The sequence below is a fragment of the Neovison vison genome, chromosome 4, assembly GCF_020171115.1.
Source record: "Neovison vison isolate M4711 chromosome 4, ASM_NN_V1, whole genome shotgun sequence".
NCBI classification, from domain to species: domain Eukaryota; kingdom Metazoa; phylum Chordata; class Mammalia; order Carnivora; family Mustelidae; genus Neogale; species Neogale vison.
This window is the reverse complement of record NC_058094.1, coordinates 9,649,754-9,668,034: the sequence shown is the minus strand read 5'-3', so window position 1 is coordinate 9,668,034 and position 18,281 is coordinate 9,649,754. Positions and strand designations below refer to the sequence as shown.

The 18,281-nt window shown below is 49.9% G+C and overlaps 1 protein-coding gene across 1 annotated transcript in view; it reads right to left on the bottom strand.

The window, feature by feature from the left end:
- Positions 1 to 18,281, bottom strand: part of KCNQ3 (potassium voltage-gated channel subfamily Q member 3) — a 295,199-nt gene that overhangs the window by 34,991 nt on the left and 241,927 nt on the right. The window contains exons 4-9 of the mRNA XM_044244932.1: positions 16,317 to 16,489; positions 11,891 to 12,046; positions 10,289 to 10,399; positions 8,852 to 8,947; positions 7,456 to 7,550; positions 292 to 318 (exon numbers count right to left, since the gene is read on the bottom strand). Of these exons, the coding sequence (XP_044100867.1) occupies positions 292 to 318; positions 7,456 to 7,550; positions 8,852 to 8,947; positions 10,289 to 10,399; positions 11,891 to 12,046; positions 16,317 to 16,489 (658 nt within the window). The remainder of the gene's footprint in view (positions 1 to 291; positions 319 to 7,455; positions 7,551 to 8,851; positions 8,948 to 10,288; positions 10,400 to 11,890; positions 12,047 to 16,316; positions 16,490 to 18,281) is intronic.

The window sequence follows — 18,281 nt, the reverse complement described above, 5'->3', positions numbered from 1 at the left end:
GGTCTTACAATGTGGTTTTGAGGACCAAGTGAGACAACGTATGTAAGAACTCCAGGCACAGAATTCTTGGTGGTCCTGCTCGCTGAGTGGCTGTAGCTATGATCACAGCTAAGTTGTCCTTGAGTAAATTAACATGAAAATGGCAGAAGAATACAGTGGTCAGCAGCAGCAATGAGCCCTAAACTTGAGCTCAAGACCACCATGCTTCCCAGGGTCCCTACACCATACTGAACTGGCTCCTCTGTCCCAACATCATGGTGGGAAGAAGGGAATTCATGATCAGAAACGTACCTGGCTGCTGCTTCCAGCTGGTCTTTCCTAAGAGGGGATGAGAAAGAAAAATATAAAGAAGGTATAAATTGCATGAACAGCTTCACTTCTCCCCACAATCGGCCCCAAAGCGTCCCTTGAGGAAGGCGAAGGCACATAGTGGTGCTCTTAGGTGAGATGGTGAGTCTGCAAGGGGAACCAGTGAATGAGCTGACTTTCTCCAGCCAGACCCCAGGTCCTGCCACAAAGGCCTGGCCCTAAGCTCTCAGGGTTCCTCCCGCCCATTCATTCATTTACTCACCCAGAGAATGGTTGCCAAGCACCTGCTCTGGCCCAGGTCTCATGTGGGGCTCAAGGGATTTGTTTAGTGGTGGGGACAGACCAGAAAACCAAAAATTGCATCCCTTAACACCCCATATCAGTCTGTCACCATGGTCATCATCATCGACATCATCTCCATCTTCGCTAATATTTACTGAGCAATAATTATTAGGCAGATATTATTTTCAGTTCTTTTGATGGATTAACTCACTTAACCCTCATAACAACTCTATGAGGGAAGAAGTATTATCATTCCAATTTTCATGATGACAAAACTGAGGCAGAGATAAAGAAACTTGCTCAAGGTCTCACAGTTAGGAAGTAGCAGAGTCAGGATTTGAACCCAGGTGATCTGGCTCCAGAGCCCACCCTTCTAACTACGAGTGGTACGCACACATTCCAGACACCGAGCCTTTGCCCAGGCTCTGCCTGGAACAGTGTGGTCATCCTTCAAGTTCCAGCTGGAAGGGCCCCTCCTGAAATTCCTTTTTTTTTTTTTTAAAGATTTTATTTATTTATTTGACAGAGAGAGAGAGATCGCAAGCAGGCAAAGCAGCAGGGGGGGTGGGGGGAAGCAGGTTCCCCGCTGAGCAGAGAGCCTGATGCGGGCTCGATCCCAGGACCCTGAGATCATGAACTGAGCCGAAGGCAGAGGATTAACCCACTGAGCCACCCAGGAGACCCCCTCCTGAAATTTCTTATCCATATTCCCAGGGTCTAGGCTGAGCTAAGCTCTTCACACGTAGGACCCACCATTGTATAATCACATGGTAGTCTATGAGCTGCTTGGAGCAGAACCTCTGTTGTTTTCAGCTTTGACATCTGGGCATCCCATACCCTGACATATGGCAAATGCACGATAGATGCTACATGAATAAGTGGCTTATCCCTGGGATCTGGGAGCAAATGGGGAAGAAATGGGGAGCAAATAAGAGGCATCATGGTAGAGAAGCAGAGGGACCAGCCAAGGGTCTCCAGCTCATGGGTCAGCTCCCTTTCTAATCCCAGGTGGCCGTGGATGGGTCACACATCTTCTGGGCCCATCTCTCTACCTGAAGCATGAGTACAGAAAATGCTCTGCCTTTCTAGAAATCACTGGGTATCTGATTCTGGAAGTAGGGAGGACACTGAGAGGGGAAGGGAAAGGTAGGGGGTGGGCAGAGGGCAGGACCTGTACAGGGGCACCACAGGGAGAAGTGTTAAGGAGATAGAGCCCATCCTCCATTTCCTTTCTTACTCTCCAAGACAAGGATTCCATGCCTTCTCTATTATCACACTTCCCACCTCTCTTCTCCCTCCCAGGCAATGACCTTGACTCATTTCTCACAGAGAGCTGCCTTGTGTCCCCCCACCGAGTCAGCAACCTCGATCACTTGGCCTGCCCACTCTGCTTCCCTTCTGTTCACACAGATGCAGGGTCCATGACCCTGACATCAATCCTCCACTCATGCTTCAGAACCCATCCTTCTGCCCTGCTCTCTCCTCAAGTCCCTCCCCTCCACACTCTATTCACCCTCCATCCCTCTCCACTAGACTCTTTCAGTCAAGGCAAGAGCCCTGGCCCCACATTTCGCTCCAGCTGGCACCTGCACTTGCTGTCTCCATGTGCTCATTTCCGTGTCACTCTCTGGTCCTTGCAAGCTGGTTTCTATGCCCATCGCTCCACTGAGATTGCTCCAGGCAAAGCTCCAACAAACTCCAAGGGATAAACACCCAGTGGGCACTTTCCTGTCTGTGTCTCCATCAACCTTGTCACAAGATCAGCAGAGCTGACCCTTTTCTGTTCGTTATTATGTCCCCAGTGCCAAACACAGTGCCCTGCACATAAGAAAGGTTCAGTAAACACTTGATGAATGAATGGGATAAATAAATAAAAGATTTTAACGACATTCCAGAGTGTTTTAGCCCTGTTGTCACTCACTGACAGGGTTTCCCATGACTATATTTGGGTGCTTAGTGTCTTTCTTTCTTGCTAGAACATCAATTCTTCCTTCCAGCCCAGACAGCAGAGACTGAACACCTGCTCTGGGCCAGGTACTGTGACAGGTGCTTCCATGCATTGTGTTCAGTTTGACCTTCATGACAAGAATCTTTTGAAATGGGTATAATTATCCTAGTAACCCTTCCCTCATCTTAATTTTACCCAGTTTTCTCCCCCCAAAACTTTTTCTTCCCTACGTTACAATGGGCTTTAGCATAGCACCTGGGTTCTCATCTTTGTTCCACCACTTACTACAGGGGTGACATTAGGCAAGCTGATTAATCTCACTGATGCTCTGATTCCTCACTGATAATATCTGGGTTATGAAAATGATGTGACCCCTTCTTCTCTTCCAGAGCATTCGAAAGAAGAAATGAGCCTCTATGAAATCAGATCCATGTCTCTTGGCCATGGGGAAGGATAGCTACATATGTCCCCTTCTCTATTGCAGAACCCTCCAGCTATCTTGATTCTTGTCAGAGAAGGAACAAGTTCTGGTTAACAAAAAATAAACTGGGTCTTCTTAGTCAAGTAACTTCTATCTCTTGGGCCTAAGTCTTGACTCCATTTTAGTTCTAATATCCAATGTTTGTCCAATATGGTAGCCACTAGTCACATAGGACTAATTTAAAATTAAATAAAATCTAAAATGTAATTCCTCAGTGGCACTAGTAACAGTCAGATACTCAAAAGCCACAAATGGCTAGTGGTACCATATCAGACAATACAGATGTGCCTTAGATAATTCTACCACAACATTTAAGAAACCAAGTGGCATGCACATTCCCTGTTGATGGAAAGCAACAGGTGGTCTTAAATGTCTGCACTCACAGGTGTTTGCACATAAGAACGTACGATCTCTCAACCCCTAAAGTTCTCCCTGTACCTTCTCAGACTCCCAATGCCTCTTTGTCCTGAGTGTACACAGTCTTCACTGGTCAAGAATTCAGAAGATCTGGGCTGGGTCTCAACCATCCCCAATATGATGTGTGGTCTTGAGAAAGTTCTTGAACTCCAGGACACTTCAGTTCCTTCTTCTATTAAGCTGAGTTTGGCTTAAAACTCTCTGTATTTCTTTACAGTTCAGAAACACTGAGTTTATAATTTTAAGTAGTAACAAAAGAAAAAAAATATCCATCACCATCATCCATCACCATTAGCCCTAAACATATATATCCTTGAGAATTCGTGAAGGACTGCACTGAGCTGGAAACTCTGATATGGCACTGTTCCTCAGGATGGGCTATGCATCTTCATCCTGCAAAGTCTTTGGGAGGAATGTCTGATGATGCCACCACCATGGAAAACCAGTCTGGCACTTCCTCAAAAAGCTAAACAGAGTTACCCATTCTACCCCTAGGTATAAACCCAAGAAAATAAAAAACTTGCATCCACACAATGTGGACATCAGCATAATAGCCCAAAAAGTGGAAACCCCCCAGAAGTGTATCACCTGCTGAATGGATAAACAAAATGGGGCATCTGTCATAAAATATTACTCAATCATTAAAAGGAATCAAGTTCTGATAAACAGGACAACCCGAATGAAACCTGAAACGCATTCTAAGGAAAAGAAACCATGACTAAATGACCACATATTGTAGGATTTCATTTTTATATGAAAAGTCCAGAATAGATAGAATAGAGACAGAAGATAAATTTGAGATTGCAGGGGTTGGAGAAAAGGGGGAACCAAGAATAACTTCTAATGGGGACAATGTTTCTTTCTGGGGCAATAAAATGTTCTGGAATTAGATAGTGGTGATCAAGGCCCTACTGTGTGAATATACTAAAAACCACTGAATTGTCACTTTCAAAAGTACTTTTTAAAGTAGGTGAAACATAATAAAGTTCTTATTTTACTAATTTTTATTAATTAATAAGTTTTTATTAATTAATTTTTATTTTTAGAAAAGCATAATTATTAATTTTTTTTAAAAAAGCATAAACAAAAGACAAAAAACCTATAGGAGGCAGGTGAGGACAGCTTTGCCATGAAACGTATAGTGGGTTGGAACTCAGGGACATTCTTTTCCCAAGGGACTGTGTTGTTTCAGAATTGTTGTTAAGTGAACCTGTCTAGTGACTTGATATTTTTGTTCTTGAAGAAAGGAAAAATGAAAGAAAGAAAGAAATGAAGAAAGAAAGAAAGATTGATTCTCAGTTTAAAAGCCATTCCCATATCACAGCAGCTGCCTGCAGTACAACGTATTCCTCCAAGTCCCTGACAGCCAGGACAATGCCTTATTTATAATAAATCACCCCAAAAGAATGGGCCTCTTGCCAAGACCTTGGGCTTCATAGCAAATGGAAATCATTTTGGTTCTGCACTCAGAGGGATCACACCTGTTCTTGCTTCTGAGTCCAAGGTCATCCTGTCCTCTTCAAGGGAGGCCCCCTTCCCTTTCAAAGACTCTTGCAACGCAAAAGAAGACAGATGTCATCCCCAACAAGAAATGATGATGACACAAATAGAACTTTAGAATGAAAGTGAACCTCAGTCCTTCTTCTGAGGCAGTGAATCTAACTGCTGGTGAGAAGACACGGTCCATAAACCCTAACTCCATCATCACTCGTTCGCGGAAGCCTTGATTCTTCTCTCTCCCTAAGTCCTCTGCCAATCATAACTCCCTGACATCCCTCCTCCTTGCTTATTCACTCCCCGTACCGCCCTTCTCAAGTTTCTACCTTGGTCTACACCCTGGCTTGCTCTCACCCTGAATGCTGCAGGCCTTTGCTAGCTGATCTCCCTGCCTAGATTCTTGAACCTTTCCTATCCATCTCCAAACCCTTCCTGTCATCGTCCTGAAACACGGATCCGATTGTGTCACACTCCGGCTCAAACAGCTTCTCCTTGCCCTCAGGATCAAGGTCAGATTCCTTCATCTGCCACCTGTGACTGGTGGATGGGATGCCCTGAGTAAGAAGCAGCACCTGCCACTAGCAGCTCTGCAGGAGTGCGATGGGAGAGGCAAGCTCGAGCTCTCCGGGCTCTGTCGTCCATGGTCAGGTTGTGGATTTTATTCTCTCTGTCTCCATCATCTCCTCGAAGGTTTAGTGCAGGGAAGCGAGCCAGTGGAACCCAGATCTCTTGACTCTCCTTAAATCTGTGTCACAATCTGATGATGGGGGTGAAGGGACTGGGCATAGGTGCCATGATAAGTAAGTGGGAGCGTGGGCTGGGGATGCAGGGGCCCCTTGGCTGGTGTTGGGTCCATGAAACCAAAGGGGTGTGCAAGAAACATGCTTCAGAGCCGGGCCCAGCTCCAGGTGTGAGGCTGAGTGTCCCTCTACTCTTCCTCCCAACCCAAGAGGTAGGGCGGTTCCTCATTTCGTCCACACACTGTAAATCCCAGCTCAGGATCACAGGCTCTAAAACCTAGAGAAGGGGTGCCTGGGTGACTCAGTTGGTTAAGCATCTGCCTTTGGCTCAGGTCATGATCTCGGGGTCCTCGGATCGAGTCCCGAGCGAGGCACTCTGCTCAGCGGGGAGCCTGCTTCTCCCTCTCCCTCTGCCCCTGCTCCTACATCTCTCTCTCTCTCTCTCTCACTCTCTCTCTCAAATAAATCTAAAAACAAACAGAATGTATTGCATGGAGCATTGGGTGTTACACACAAACACAGCATCGTGGACCACTACATTAAAACTAACATTAAAACTACATTAAAAACTAACAACATAACAAAATAAAATAATAAATGAAAAAACAAACAAACAAACACCCAGAGAGGCGTGAAGCTTGGTCTGTCTTAATAGCCCAAGTAATAAAATAGCCACAGGCTTTGGGGGCCTCTTGATGTGGCAGACATTGGCCAGAATGTCTGAAGTTTCTGAACCCCAGCTCGGCCCGCTGTGAGAGGAGTCTGGTGACCCGGCCTCTCAGCCTGCCTCACCCTGTCAGACAGGGCGTCTGTCCAAGAGGCTTTACTCAGCCTGCGCCCCTGAAGTGGCTGAAGGCGGGCTCACGACCCACACTTCCATAGCACCCGGCTAATTTAATGCACCTTAGCATCTGAGAGCCTCTGGCCTTCCTTGTAGGACGCCTGTGAGAAGTGAACAAAGTATGAACTTGGCTCCCGTGGACGTACTGGATATCCAGGGAGTATGAACTTCCCTCTTCCTTGTCACAGGGGTTGGCCGTGGGCAGAGGTTTCTATTTTTTTTTCCCTGAGGCAATCAATTAATTAATTAATTAATCATATTTAATTTATTTATTTGAGAGAGAGTGACCACAAGATGGGAGAGGGACAGAGAGAGAAGCGGACTCACCACTGAGCACGGAGCCCAACCTGGGACTCGAGCCCAGGACCCGGGGATCAAGACCTGAGCTGAAATCAAGAGTCAGATGCTTAACTGAGCCACCCAGGTGCCCTTGGGACCTTGAAATTAATCTCCCACCTCTAAGAACACAAAACAACATCTCTGGGTCATTGGAGGACTCCTCCCACTGCCTCTTGGGCCTGCCAGTTCCCAGTACCCGGAAAAACCCGTGGGTACAGGCCATGGCCCTAAGGGGGGAGCTCCCAGGACTGCTCGTGAGGCCTACTCCCCACTTCCTCAGACACTGGCTCTGCGCAAACAATGATCGGACCCTCTCTTGTCAGCCACTCCACACTGTCTAGCTGGCAATCTCTTGTGGGGTCACCTGGAGAGCTTCAAATGGTATAGATGCCGGGCCCCCACTCTCGGGGGTTCTGACGTAATTAACTGGGGGTGTGGCCTGGGCTTTGGGATTATTTAGGCTCCCAGTGATTCTAATAGGCGGCACACACCAGGAACCATGCCCCATTCTCCAAGAAACTATGAAGCCACAGGCACAAACACAGACCCACAGGAGGGACGGCCAGTCACCCCCAGAGCATTCAGACAGGTCGCCACTTGCCTGAAGAACGGAAAAGAGACGACTGATTCATAGAACCTCCATGTCGCCACAAGATCAATCCTGTTGGGGTTGGTAGCATAATACCTCCAGGCAGCCTGGGGGGAGAGAAGAGGGGCTGGGATCACCAGATGGCCCTGTATCACTCAACTCCCACGGAATCCCGCAGCCCCTCCTCCCTTAGAGGAGCCCCTGACTCCTCTTACGAGCTTAAATATGCATTGAGGTGATAGGCAGAGAAGGCAGGTTTCCTGGCACGTATCCTGTGGAAGGAATGCTTCTTCCATCCATCATCTTGGAGCCCTGACTTAAACTGTGGGCTAGGGGTGCGGAGCAATGCAGTGGAAGCAGAAGAGGGTGCTGGGTATAAAATCCCCAGAAGGAGCAGGGGTGACTCTTGCTGCAAGTTTCTCTGAGACTTCTTAAACAGCTAGGGGGATAAACACGGTCTTTTGTGCCACATCAGTTGCAAGAGATGACCCCGGAGACGAAGTTTCGATTCTAATGTACTAAAACTTCAGGGCTACTGTGACGGCCTGGGGCCTGGGGGATAACGGGGCAGACCCTTAGGGATTGGTCTGGCCATCACACTAGATTATATAAGAGAATATCATATACCACCCAGTGTCAGAGCCACAGACCCACAGAGACCCTCAGGACCCTGGATGCAATTTCACGGTGGGTGGTCACATATACCTTGGGTCCCATGCAGCTGTAGTCAGGGTACCCCCACCCTCCTCTTCTCTGTACCCACAAAACCATGAACAGGAACACTTCCGCCTTTCTCCCCAGCTCTCACCATCCTCCCCGCTTCCAGCCCACAGTGTGGGACTGATGGAGCTGTTGGGCGTCCAACGCCCGCTTGTGCATGATTTTCTACTGGGCAGGACGAAGGGGCCAACTGTCCAACACTGAGCACATATAAGGTGTCTCCTTCCCTCTTGACTTCTGGATTCTCCGTCCTTGGCATATGTGAGGGGCCCCGTCTCCTTGTAGCCGATTGGCTAAGCACCTGGACTCTAGCCTGGCTCTTCCTTAGGTCAGGACGGAGGTGGGAAGTGGAAGGAGGAGAAGCCTCATATGGACTCAGGGCAAGCTAAGTTCTCCACTCCAAGACTGTTCGTAAAACAGCCGATGGCTCGTTTGGTCCCTGTTGGAGTCCTGGGTCTCTTTCTCACTTAGAATCTGGGTGGAGGAGTGTTGGGACGGTCACGCTCATGCACGAGCACAGGTCAAAAGGTCACCCCAGGAACACCCATAGCCATCTGCAAGCAAGCACGGTCCCATGCCTAGCCCCAAGCAGGCCCACCGCCGTACCCCCAGCCCCCCACCCCCCGCCCCGACAAATGCAGACGCACAGGAGTTGGTCCCAATCCCGTCCGTCCGCAGGCCGACAGACCTGGATGAGTTCGGCGGCCGGCTTCCTTCTTTTCTCAAAGTGCTTCTGCCGGTGCTGCTCCTGTACCTTGAGTGCCAGGCCCGACCCCAGGATGCCCTAGAGGGAGAAGGCAGGCCCCAGTCAGCCCTGCTGGCCGCTCTGGGTGCCCCACGCCCACTCCCAGGGCCACAAAGACTTTTCTGCTCTTCTAGGGAGTAGATGGCTGGGCTACGTGAGCCTTGATGTCAGGAAGGCCCGGCTTCAGCTCCTGACTCTGTCACTTTCCAGAGGGGAGAGCCCGGGCAAGCCTCTTACCTACTGCACCTCAACTCCTGCACAGGGAACTGGTCTGACGCTACCTTCCTCGGCATTCCATTAAGCAAAAAGTGAAACGATGTATTGGAGCCGTGTGTTAAGAAGCATGACACAGAACAGATGCCAGGTAAATGCTAATGGAATGTAAAAAGTATTTTAGCTGCTTAAATGGTCACGTAAGACTTTTACTGGAATTGCCCAGAATCGTCATCTGTTTTTGATTTCCAGATCGATGTGCATGTGGATAGAAGGACTCCCTTTTCAGGTTGGGAGAAAGCTTCGAGACCATGCCGCACCCCCCACAGCCCCTGACCCGTTCCAGAGGAAGACACTGAGATTCACAAAGGTCACATGCCTAAGGTCAGCGAGCTTAGGAAAAACAGACAAGGTAGGCAGCCGTGGAGGAAGGATATCACTAACGCTAGCTCTGGGAGATGAAGGGCATGGAAGCGGCCTCGCTCCGTAAGAAGGTTCCTTCCAGCTTCATGATTAAGAGCCGAGCCCACAACCCAATAACGGTGCAACCGTGGAAACCTGACTGACCTAACTGAACCTCAGTTTTCTCATCTGGACAATGGTGACAAAAACTTACCAAACTCCCCACATTGTGATTAAATGAAGTTAAATGAGATGGTGCAGGTAAAGCATTTGGCCTGAGTCCAGCACACAGTAAGTCTAATAAGTGTTTTCTGTGGCTGTTGCATTATACTTACGGGCACTGGGCTGTGGGGGGATTATTCTATCATGGGTCAAATACTCACTCTTGAGGGAGATGCATTTTTTTTGACATAAGCCAGTAAATGAAACAGCAGGACAAGGGAAGGGAGTGTCTGGAGACCAAGGTCCCGCCATATGCATGGCGCCAGAGAGACGTGGGTGGGCGACACAATCCCAGCTCCCAGGGAGCTCACAGTCTGGGGGTGGGGGGTGAGAGGGGGTGAGGGGGATGCAGCACGGGGTCAGAAGTGCCTTTAGAGAGTTATGCCCAGAGGAGGGGGTCAGCGAAGTCCGTTTAAAGAAGGCAGCCTTGAGACTGGGATTTGGAGGCGCCCAACCTGTAGGACAGTCTGAAAGGGGCAGCTGGGGCCAGGGGGTGGGGACGGGTCCCACCAGTCACACCAGGGAGAAGGCTGAAGTACTTACTGCTGGAAGGGCGAAGAAGGAGACACCGATTAAGGAGAAGGTGGCCGCAATTAGGCGGCCTTCCCATGTCTTGGGTGTCTTGTCTCCGTAGCCAATGGTGGCCAGTGTGATCTGAAGAGAGAAGAGGTCAGACATGGGCCTTTGCAGGGCAAGGGAAGTCAGGGACGCATCAGCCAAGCTCTACCTGTAAGCCTTTCATACTGCTTGGGGGTGTGTCTCCCACGGGAGGAAAGGTACCAGGTGCCCAGTAATCACATGGGCACCTTGCAACCATGCCTATTTCTAAGTGAAGGCTTTCCCTACCGCGAGACGATCAGCTGACAAATGTTTGCATACTGCAAACATGTGCATGTGCGTTCTGGGCATATCCACACACGTGTGATTTTGTGTGTCGCTCTTTCCCAGTGTCTGCACGCGGATGAGTGAGTGCACTTACATGTGTTGTGTGTGTGTCTCACATCGGGGCATGTGTCTGTGCTGATGCGTGTTGTATCGTCCTTGGTGTATTTACAACTGTAGGTTAGTGTGTGCGCATGAATGCACAGGACAGGACGGCAGATCAGTCCCATGTGGGCTCCCTGGAGCCCAACTGCCTGAGTTCAGATCCCAGGTCAACCATTAACTGGCTCAGAGATCTTTCTTGGATTAATTACTTACTTAACCACTTCTTGCCTCAGTTTCCCAGTCTTAAAAAGGGGCTTAAAACAACTCCTTAAATAGGAGTTGTTTGAATTTAAAATATGTTAATAAGGCATTTAGAGCAATGCTCCGGAGCAAAGTAAGCCTTCCAAAAAATGCTGGCTTTGGGTACCTGGGAGGCTCAGTCGGTTATGCCTCCGACTTTTGATTTCCGCTCAGGTCATGATCTGAGGGTGGTGAGATGGAGCCTCCTAGGGGGCTCTGTGCTCAGCAGGGAGTCTGCTTAAGGATTCCGTCTCTCCAGGGTGCCTGTGTGGCTCAGTCAGCGAAGCATCTGCTTTTGGCTCAGGTCATGATTCCAAGGTCCTCGGATCAAGCCCCACATCCGGCTCCCTACTCAGCAGAGAGCCTGCTTCTCCCTCTCCCTCGGACTTGCCATCCTGTCCTCTTTCTCTAGCTCTCCATCAAATAAATAAATAAATAAATATATATATATAAAATCTTGAAGGAAAAAAAAAAGGATTCTGTCTCTCCTTCTCCCTCTGCCCCTCTCTACTCACGCCTCTCAGTCTCTCGCTCTCTCTTTCTCAAAAAAAAAAAAAACACACCAAAAATGCTAGCTTTAGTACCATGTGTCCTTGTGGATATGAGCTGTGGGTTTCCAGGTGTGTTTGAAGGTCTGAGTGCAAGTGTATGCTTCTGCTACTGTGTCTGTCTGCACATGCATGGCTTAGCTGATAAGAACCCACCACTAATGAAACAAGGGCCCCAAGTGATGATGGCCCAGACTATTCCCAGCCCTGACTTCTTGTAAGCACTAAGATGGAGCCCATTCCAGTGCATTCCCGGCAGAGGGAGCTCTGGCCTGTGCCTGCATGTGCACCTGCCCACCTGAGCCCTCCCACACCATGCCCTCTACCTCTCTCTGTCATCCCTATGGGGACCTTCAAGACGGTGACTCACCAGGCCCCACCAAAGGGCATCTGCATAGGTCTCAAATTCCTCCTTCATCTCTTCTCCTTGGGCATCAACCTCTGGCACATCTTTCTCAACCAGGTAGACAAGAAATGAAGAAAGGATGAGCGTCAGGAACCCAATGTACCAGGCGGTGATGAGCTCCTGGGAGAGCAAGCAGTGGAAAAGGGAAGTGGTCACTGGGAAGTCTCTGGATGGATGCTGGAGGCAGACACACCAGGGCTGGGGGCCCGCTTTACCAGCTCCGCGACTGTGGGCAAGTTACTTGCCTTCCCTGAGCCTTACCTCTGAGCCTTTTCTTTTTTTAAATTTGAGAATAGAAACTCATGAGAATTATATGAGATTCAACACAGGGATTCAACACGTTTATACATGTTCCTGTGCTCACCACAAGTGTAGCTCCCATTGTCCCCATACAGTGCCACAGCACAGGCCGTATTCTTTGTGCTGTGTCTTCTATTCCCATAACGTATTCATTCTACAACTGGAAACCTGTATCTCCCACTCCCCTTTACCCATTTTGTCCAACTCTCCATCCCCCTCCCTCTGGCAAGCATTGGCTTGTTCTCTGTATTTCTCAGTCTGTTTCTGCTTTTTGTTTGTTTATTCATGTGTTGGTTGTTGTCATTGTTACGTTCCACTTATGAGGGAAATCATATGGTATCTGTCTTTCTGTCTGACTGATTTCACTTAGCCTGATATCCTCTATGCCCATCCATGTTCTCACAAATGGCAGGACCTCATCCTTTTTATGGCTGTGTAATATTCCTCTGTGTATGCACACCACATTTTCCTTATCCATTTATCTACTGATAGACATTTAGTTGGTCTCCATATCTTGGCTACTGTAAATAATGCCGCAATAAACACAGGGGTGCATGTATCTTTTTGAATCAGAGTTTTTGTTTTCTTTGCATAAGTACCCAGTAGTGGAATTATTAGATCATATGGCATTTCTGGTTTCAATTTTTTATTTATTTTATTTTATTTTGGTTTCAATTTTTTGAGGAACCTCCATAGTTTTCCACAGTGGCTGCACCAATTTACATTCCTACCAGCAGAGCACAAAGCTTCCTTTTCTCCATATCCTTGCCAACACTAGTTGCTTCTTGTCTTTTTGATAATAATACAGTCCTTATTTCCATCAATAACATCAATAATCAAAGAGGAGAGGAAGATTTCTGTCTTCTGGTGACCTTGTCATCACAGCTCAAGAGGCTTCACAGGGAGACAGGAAGGCAGGCGAAATGGATATCTGCCTCCTAGTCGAGGCACAGGACCCGGGGTACTTGATTCCACGCAGGGCGGAGCAGATCCGGTATAAAGCTCAGCACTACTGGAAAACCGACAGCAGGGGGACCTAGCGAGACAGAGCTAACCCAGCCCTGCCACTGATTGCCTGGACCCTGGGCAAATGAGCCCCCTCCCAGCTTTAGTTTCTTTATTTTCAAAATGAAGGGAGTGGATCGCAGTTCTTAAAAATGATGTGACACTCCTGTGTACTCCTGATGGAAGGAAGGAAGGTAGTTTGGATGTTAAAGAGTCACATCCAGATTTAAACAATATTAAAAACCAGCATAAATTAAAATGAGCATACAGTCTTTTATTTCGTGGATATTATCACACAACAGATTAGGACGTGTGAGTAAGTGCACAAAGCGAGTTGACTTAGAGAACAACGCTAAGGAACAGGAAGGATGGTGCAGGGATATGGCAAAGATCCGCAAATCACCAAGGTTTTCAAACACCTTGACCCAAGCAATGCCTAAGACTCTGTTTCTCTCATTCTGCTCCAATTTCAAAGTTCAGCACGGTAGCCTGGGCAGAAGAAAGTCAAGGTGATTGGCGAGCACAGTCTGGAGAAGAGGCCCGACGCTCCTGCTAAATCATCCCAGGAAATAAAGTTGTTCGTATCAAGGTACTTCCTGTGCCTGACCATCGGCGGCCAGGCAGCTGGCCTTCGGGGTCCGTAGGATCTCGGGCTTGATTCCTGCCTCCCTCTGTGCCTTTGCTCCCATTGGCCTCTGTCCCTGCACTGCCTTTTCCCAAGGGCCCAACCGAAGAGCCGCGTCATCTTGAGACCCGAGTCACCTCCATTTCAAAAGTTTTCCCTTGCGTCCCGATATCGAGGTCAGCTCTAGTTCCTTCACGCGTTCACTATCTCCTGAGTAGGCTTTCTCTGAATCCCTAACACTTCCGATGCTTGCTGCTCAGGTCTGACTTCCCCCACAACAAAACTCACATCTGCGTGAATTCACTTTACAGCCCAGAGAGGTGAGTTCAGATGGCACAAGGACCCCTGCGGGTCACCCCCTTCAGCGAGTGTCTGCCCCGCCCAGGCTTGGAGAAGACAAAGGTGAAATGGTAAGTCCTTCCCCGGGGCCGTCAGGGCACCAGCCTCTTGCCCTGTTGAGTGTGGCTCTAGCATTCCTATGTCTTTTCATACCCTCTGGCACCTGAACGCGAGTCAAAAGTTGCATCTGGTGCTTAGCTACGGAAATTGTTGTCTGTTCATGACCGCACTGAAAGCCTGGTTGTGTTGGATTATTAAGAAGTAGCATAACGGTCATGGACGAGGAGTGAAAATGTGTCCCAATTCTGTGCTTTGCAGTCATTTAAAAGGCTATTCGAGGTAATTCTGACTTCACACTATTTATGCCAGTAGCTCTGTGGCAGAGCCCATGGCTGTTTCCTGATACCCACAGACTCCGGTACACACCTGAGCTGCCCTGAAGTCAGACTAGAGCTGGGGTGCTGGAGGGCTGGGGGGCTGGGGAGTGGTGCTAGGGGGTTGGGGTGGAACCAGTGTGGGGGAAAGTTGGCAGCAACTTCCTGCCTGTTCCTTAAATCCATTCTGCCCAGTGCTCTTGGCCCCTTTTCTGCTAACTCTGTGACTCAGTCCTCGTTTTCAGGACAGATGAGGGCCACCTAGCTCACGTCTGCCGTGTGAGTGAGAAGACATCAACCTTCTTTTGTGCCAAGTTGCAGAGCCTTTGGGGCTTCTTTGTTCTGATAGCACAGCCTGGCCTTACCCTAACTTTGAAACTGTAACCCTATGCAACCTCAGGCATCCCACTCGGCATCGTTGGCTCCCAGAGAAGTCAATCATGGAACATGGTCCAGAGTCCTGAAGTTTGGAACAAATGGATGAAGACGTCAAGTGCTAAGTGCTGGTTCACCAGGCTTGGAGGAAGAACTGGGCTAAGCTCTTGTAGTTAATAAATGCGGAAGCAGGACTCCAACCCAGGTGTGTGCTCACCTCCTCAACACAATGCCGGCCCTGGGAGGGAAGGCAGGGTGGGCGGCCTCTGTGCAGCTCAGGAACCGCACCAGGCTAAGAAGGGGTCGTCTGAGAGGGAGGCATGGCAGATGGAGCTTCACCAGCAGTTTCTTTTTCTGCCTTTGGTCTCCTACCATAGAGATGCCATTTTGTCTGGAAGTTCTGCCCACCTGACCTCAGAGGTAGAGTCTGGTGGTGGTGTGGACTTATTTGTTCCCAGGAATTACCTGGTGGATCGGCAACTGTTTTCTATTCCGGTCGGAGGGAACACAGGACAAGAATCAAAACCAGCCATTTTCGCCCTGACTTCTATAGGAGCTGTGCCTCAGCTCAGCTTCGTTGATGAAAGGTTAGGTGTCACTAGCATGTCCTCTGATCAGAGTGGACCGTCAGGTGGAGAACTCATGAAAGCGCTGACCTCGCTGAATCTGGGGTCAGAGGCAGCACAGAGGGTTCAAACAAGCAGCATCGTGAGATGAAGGACTCCAAGTTTATTTTGTTTTATTTAGGTATTTATTTGTACTGTTTGTGAAGAAAAGCATATCTGGAATAATAAACACTACCATTAATGAGCACCTATTGTTTACCAGGCACTCATATGTACCTCTTCTTGTGCGGACTGCCAGAAGGATCCTCATTTTAACTGTTAAGGCAGCTTATAAAAATGGAGCATGTTCTAAGTCTTTTCACTCTAGGAAGTGAGCACATTATGATCCTCATTTTCTAAATTCAGAGTCAGAAAATCCCCAGAGTCACACCAATGGAGTTTGGACTCCCACTAGTCTGGGCCAGTCCTGAAGCTTCCTGTCCTAGCGAGAGCCGCCTGAGGTTGGCTCATTTGACCCCCTCACCCACCTGGAGGCAGAGCCACTGTTCTCCCTAGTCTAGAAATCAGGAAACCAAGGCTCAAGGAGAGCGGAGTGACTTGGCCACAGTCGGTGGTAGGCTCTCCGTGGAGCTCGGGACTTGAACCCAGGTCTGCCTGCTGTGCTGGCTGCGGCCCTCCTGCTGGTGCCCCTGCTCTTCCTCCTGCTCCTTCTCCCCATCCCGTCACCAGTGGTGGCAAAGCGACCACCCTCTGGGGACTCTGTGAGGGCCCGGGGTGGGGGGCAGACGCTCCTGGGTGGCACTTACTTTGCTGTGGGCGCAGATGGCCGAGCCCAGGAGTTTCCACGTGCCGCCCCGGCGGTCCATCCGCAGCATCCGCAGGATCTGCAGGAAACGCAGGCTGCGCAGGGACGTGGCCAGCACATTGCCCTGGTTTCCCACGGCAACCACTGGCACAGAGGCGATCAGCACGAAGATGTCTGGGAAGGAGGACAGAGGAGGGCGGGGGAGAGGACGAGAAGGTCGGGCGAGCGCGGTGCAGCCGTCACAGGCGCTGGCTGCCCGCGGACACACACACGCCAAGCGGGCGGCGCGAAATCGTGACACCAGTCACACGTGCTCCGCGGGATTATTCTCCCGCAACAGATGAGGAAACAGAACCTGAGCGCGTGTGCCTTCCCGTGGCTACAGGGCCGGATGGATACCGCTGAGTGGACCCTGGATGAAGGCCTGCCAGCCTTCAGCTCTCACTCTCCCTCCCAGGGAAGCGAGTCCCCGAGGCCCCCCCAGGGTGGCAGGGTCCCTCTCAGGCCCAGAGGGGACAGGAATATGCCCTGGCTGGGCAGAGGAAAGCCTGAAGCTCAGACATGGTTGAAGGAACGTGTCCCCTAAAAGCAGCACCAAATCAGGGCCTTGGCCTTGGGTGATTCTTGGGGAGACCATCTCCGGAGGCACCAGAGAGGGGAGAGGGAGACAGGGAAGGACAGAGGCAAGGAAAAGGGAGATATAAGCTGCCTCCCAGGATGGTCACTCTGGAAGATGGGAGCTGGGACCTCTGTCATTGGCTTCTGTCCCCGGCAGGTGGAGGGTCACCCCAGGGGTGGGTGAGGCCCCCACACTTTTGAGCTGCACGGCATGGTGGTCTCTCTTGGCTTCAGGGAAGGCTCTAGGGTAGACTGCAGTAAAACATGTGGCCCGCCCTCACCGTGGCGACGGAAAGCAGGGAAGCGGAGGGGATGAGGGGACCGGCACCCCGGTCTGCCTTCCTATGCTGGCTATAGCGTTCCTGCTCGCGTCTGTCCATTTCTGCCTCCCCTTCCAGGCTGGCTCCTGAAGCCAAGAGCCAAGGACAGAGGCATATCCCCTGGTCCCTTCCTCTTCCCTCTAGTGGCCCCCAACACCCATAGCGACCATCTCCCCACCACACTGCAGAGGGTGAGCAGGTAAAAGGGACCCCACAGCCAAGCAAATCTGGGGGAAAATGATTAAGCACCTTTTGCTACTGTAGGATTTCTAGGAACCTTCAATATCCTAATATGCTCTGTGGCTTATTACACACACAAAGTACAGCATTTCCCCAAAGACTTTGGCCATAGGACTGTTTCGGAGGTGTCTCCCAGACCTCCATACCTCTGCTGTGTCGGCCTTCCAGCTTGGACTACGTCCCTCAATTCACACCTAGGTATCTCTGCCATTTCAAGATGTGCCTAACTTTGGGGAAAAGCTCAGTGTCAAACATCTGGATACCAACATGTCTGTATTCTTGGCCAGGCCTCTCAACTGATCTGTGCAAAGTTATCCACTTTTAATGTTTGCAGAAAGCAAGAGAAAACAAAACCTGGATGTAGGGCAAATGTGGGTTGAGTCTATAATGCTCGGAGAGACTGGGAGATTCTGGCCCAGATGGGCCGCCTCACACCCGAGACGGCAGGGTCTGGAGCTGCCTCGGATATGAAGGCCATGATATTCCCTGACGGGTGACCACCCTCGAGTCAAACACACAGAGAAAAGCAGCATTTCTCATAAGGGCCATGTTATGGGAGAAGCCGAGAGGAGGAGAGCAGAAAACACAGGCGTCCCAGAAAGGGAGGCAGCCAGGACAGTGTGCTGAGGACTGGCCTCAGGTCTCCGGGGGAGGCTGGCAGTGGAACGTGGCAGGGAGCTCAGTCAAATCAGCCCCTTTTGGAACAGTGGAGACTGTGCCATGGAAAATGCTCTTTTCCTGGAAGGGTTCAGGCTCTCTACAATACTAGGATGTTCTCAAACTGGGTG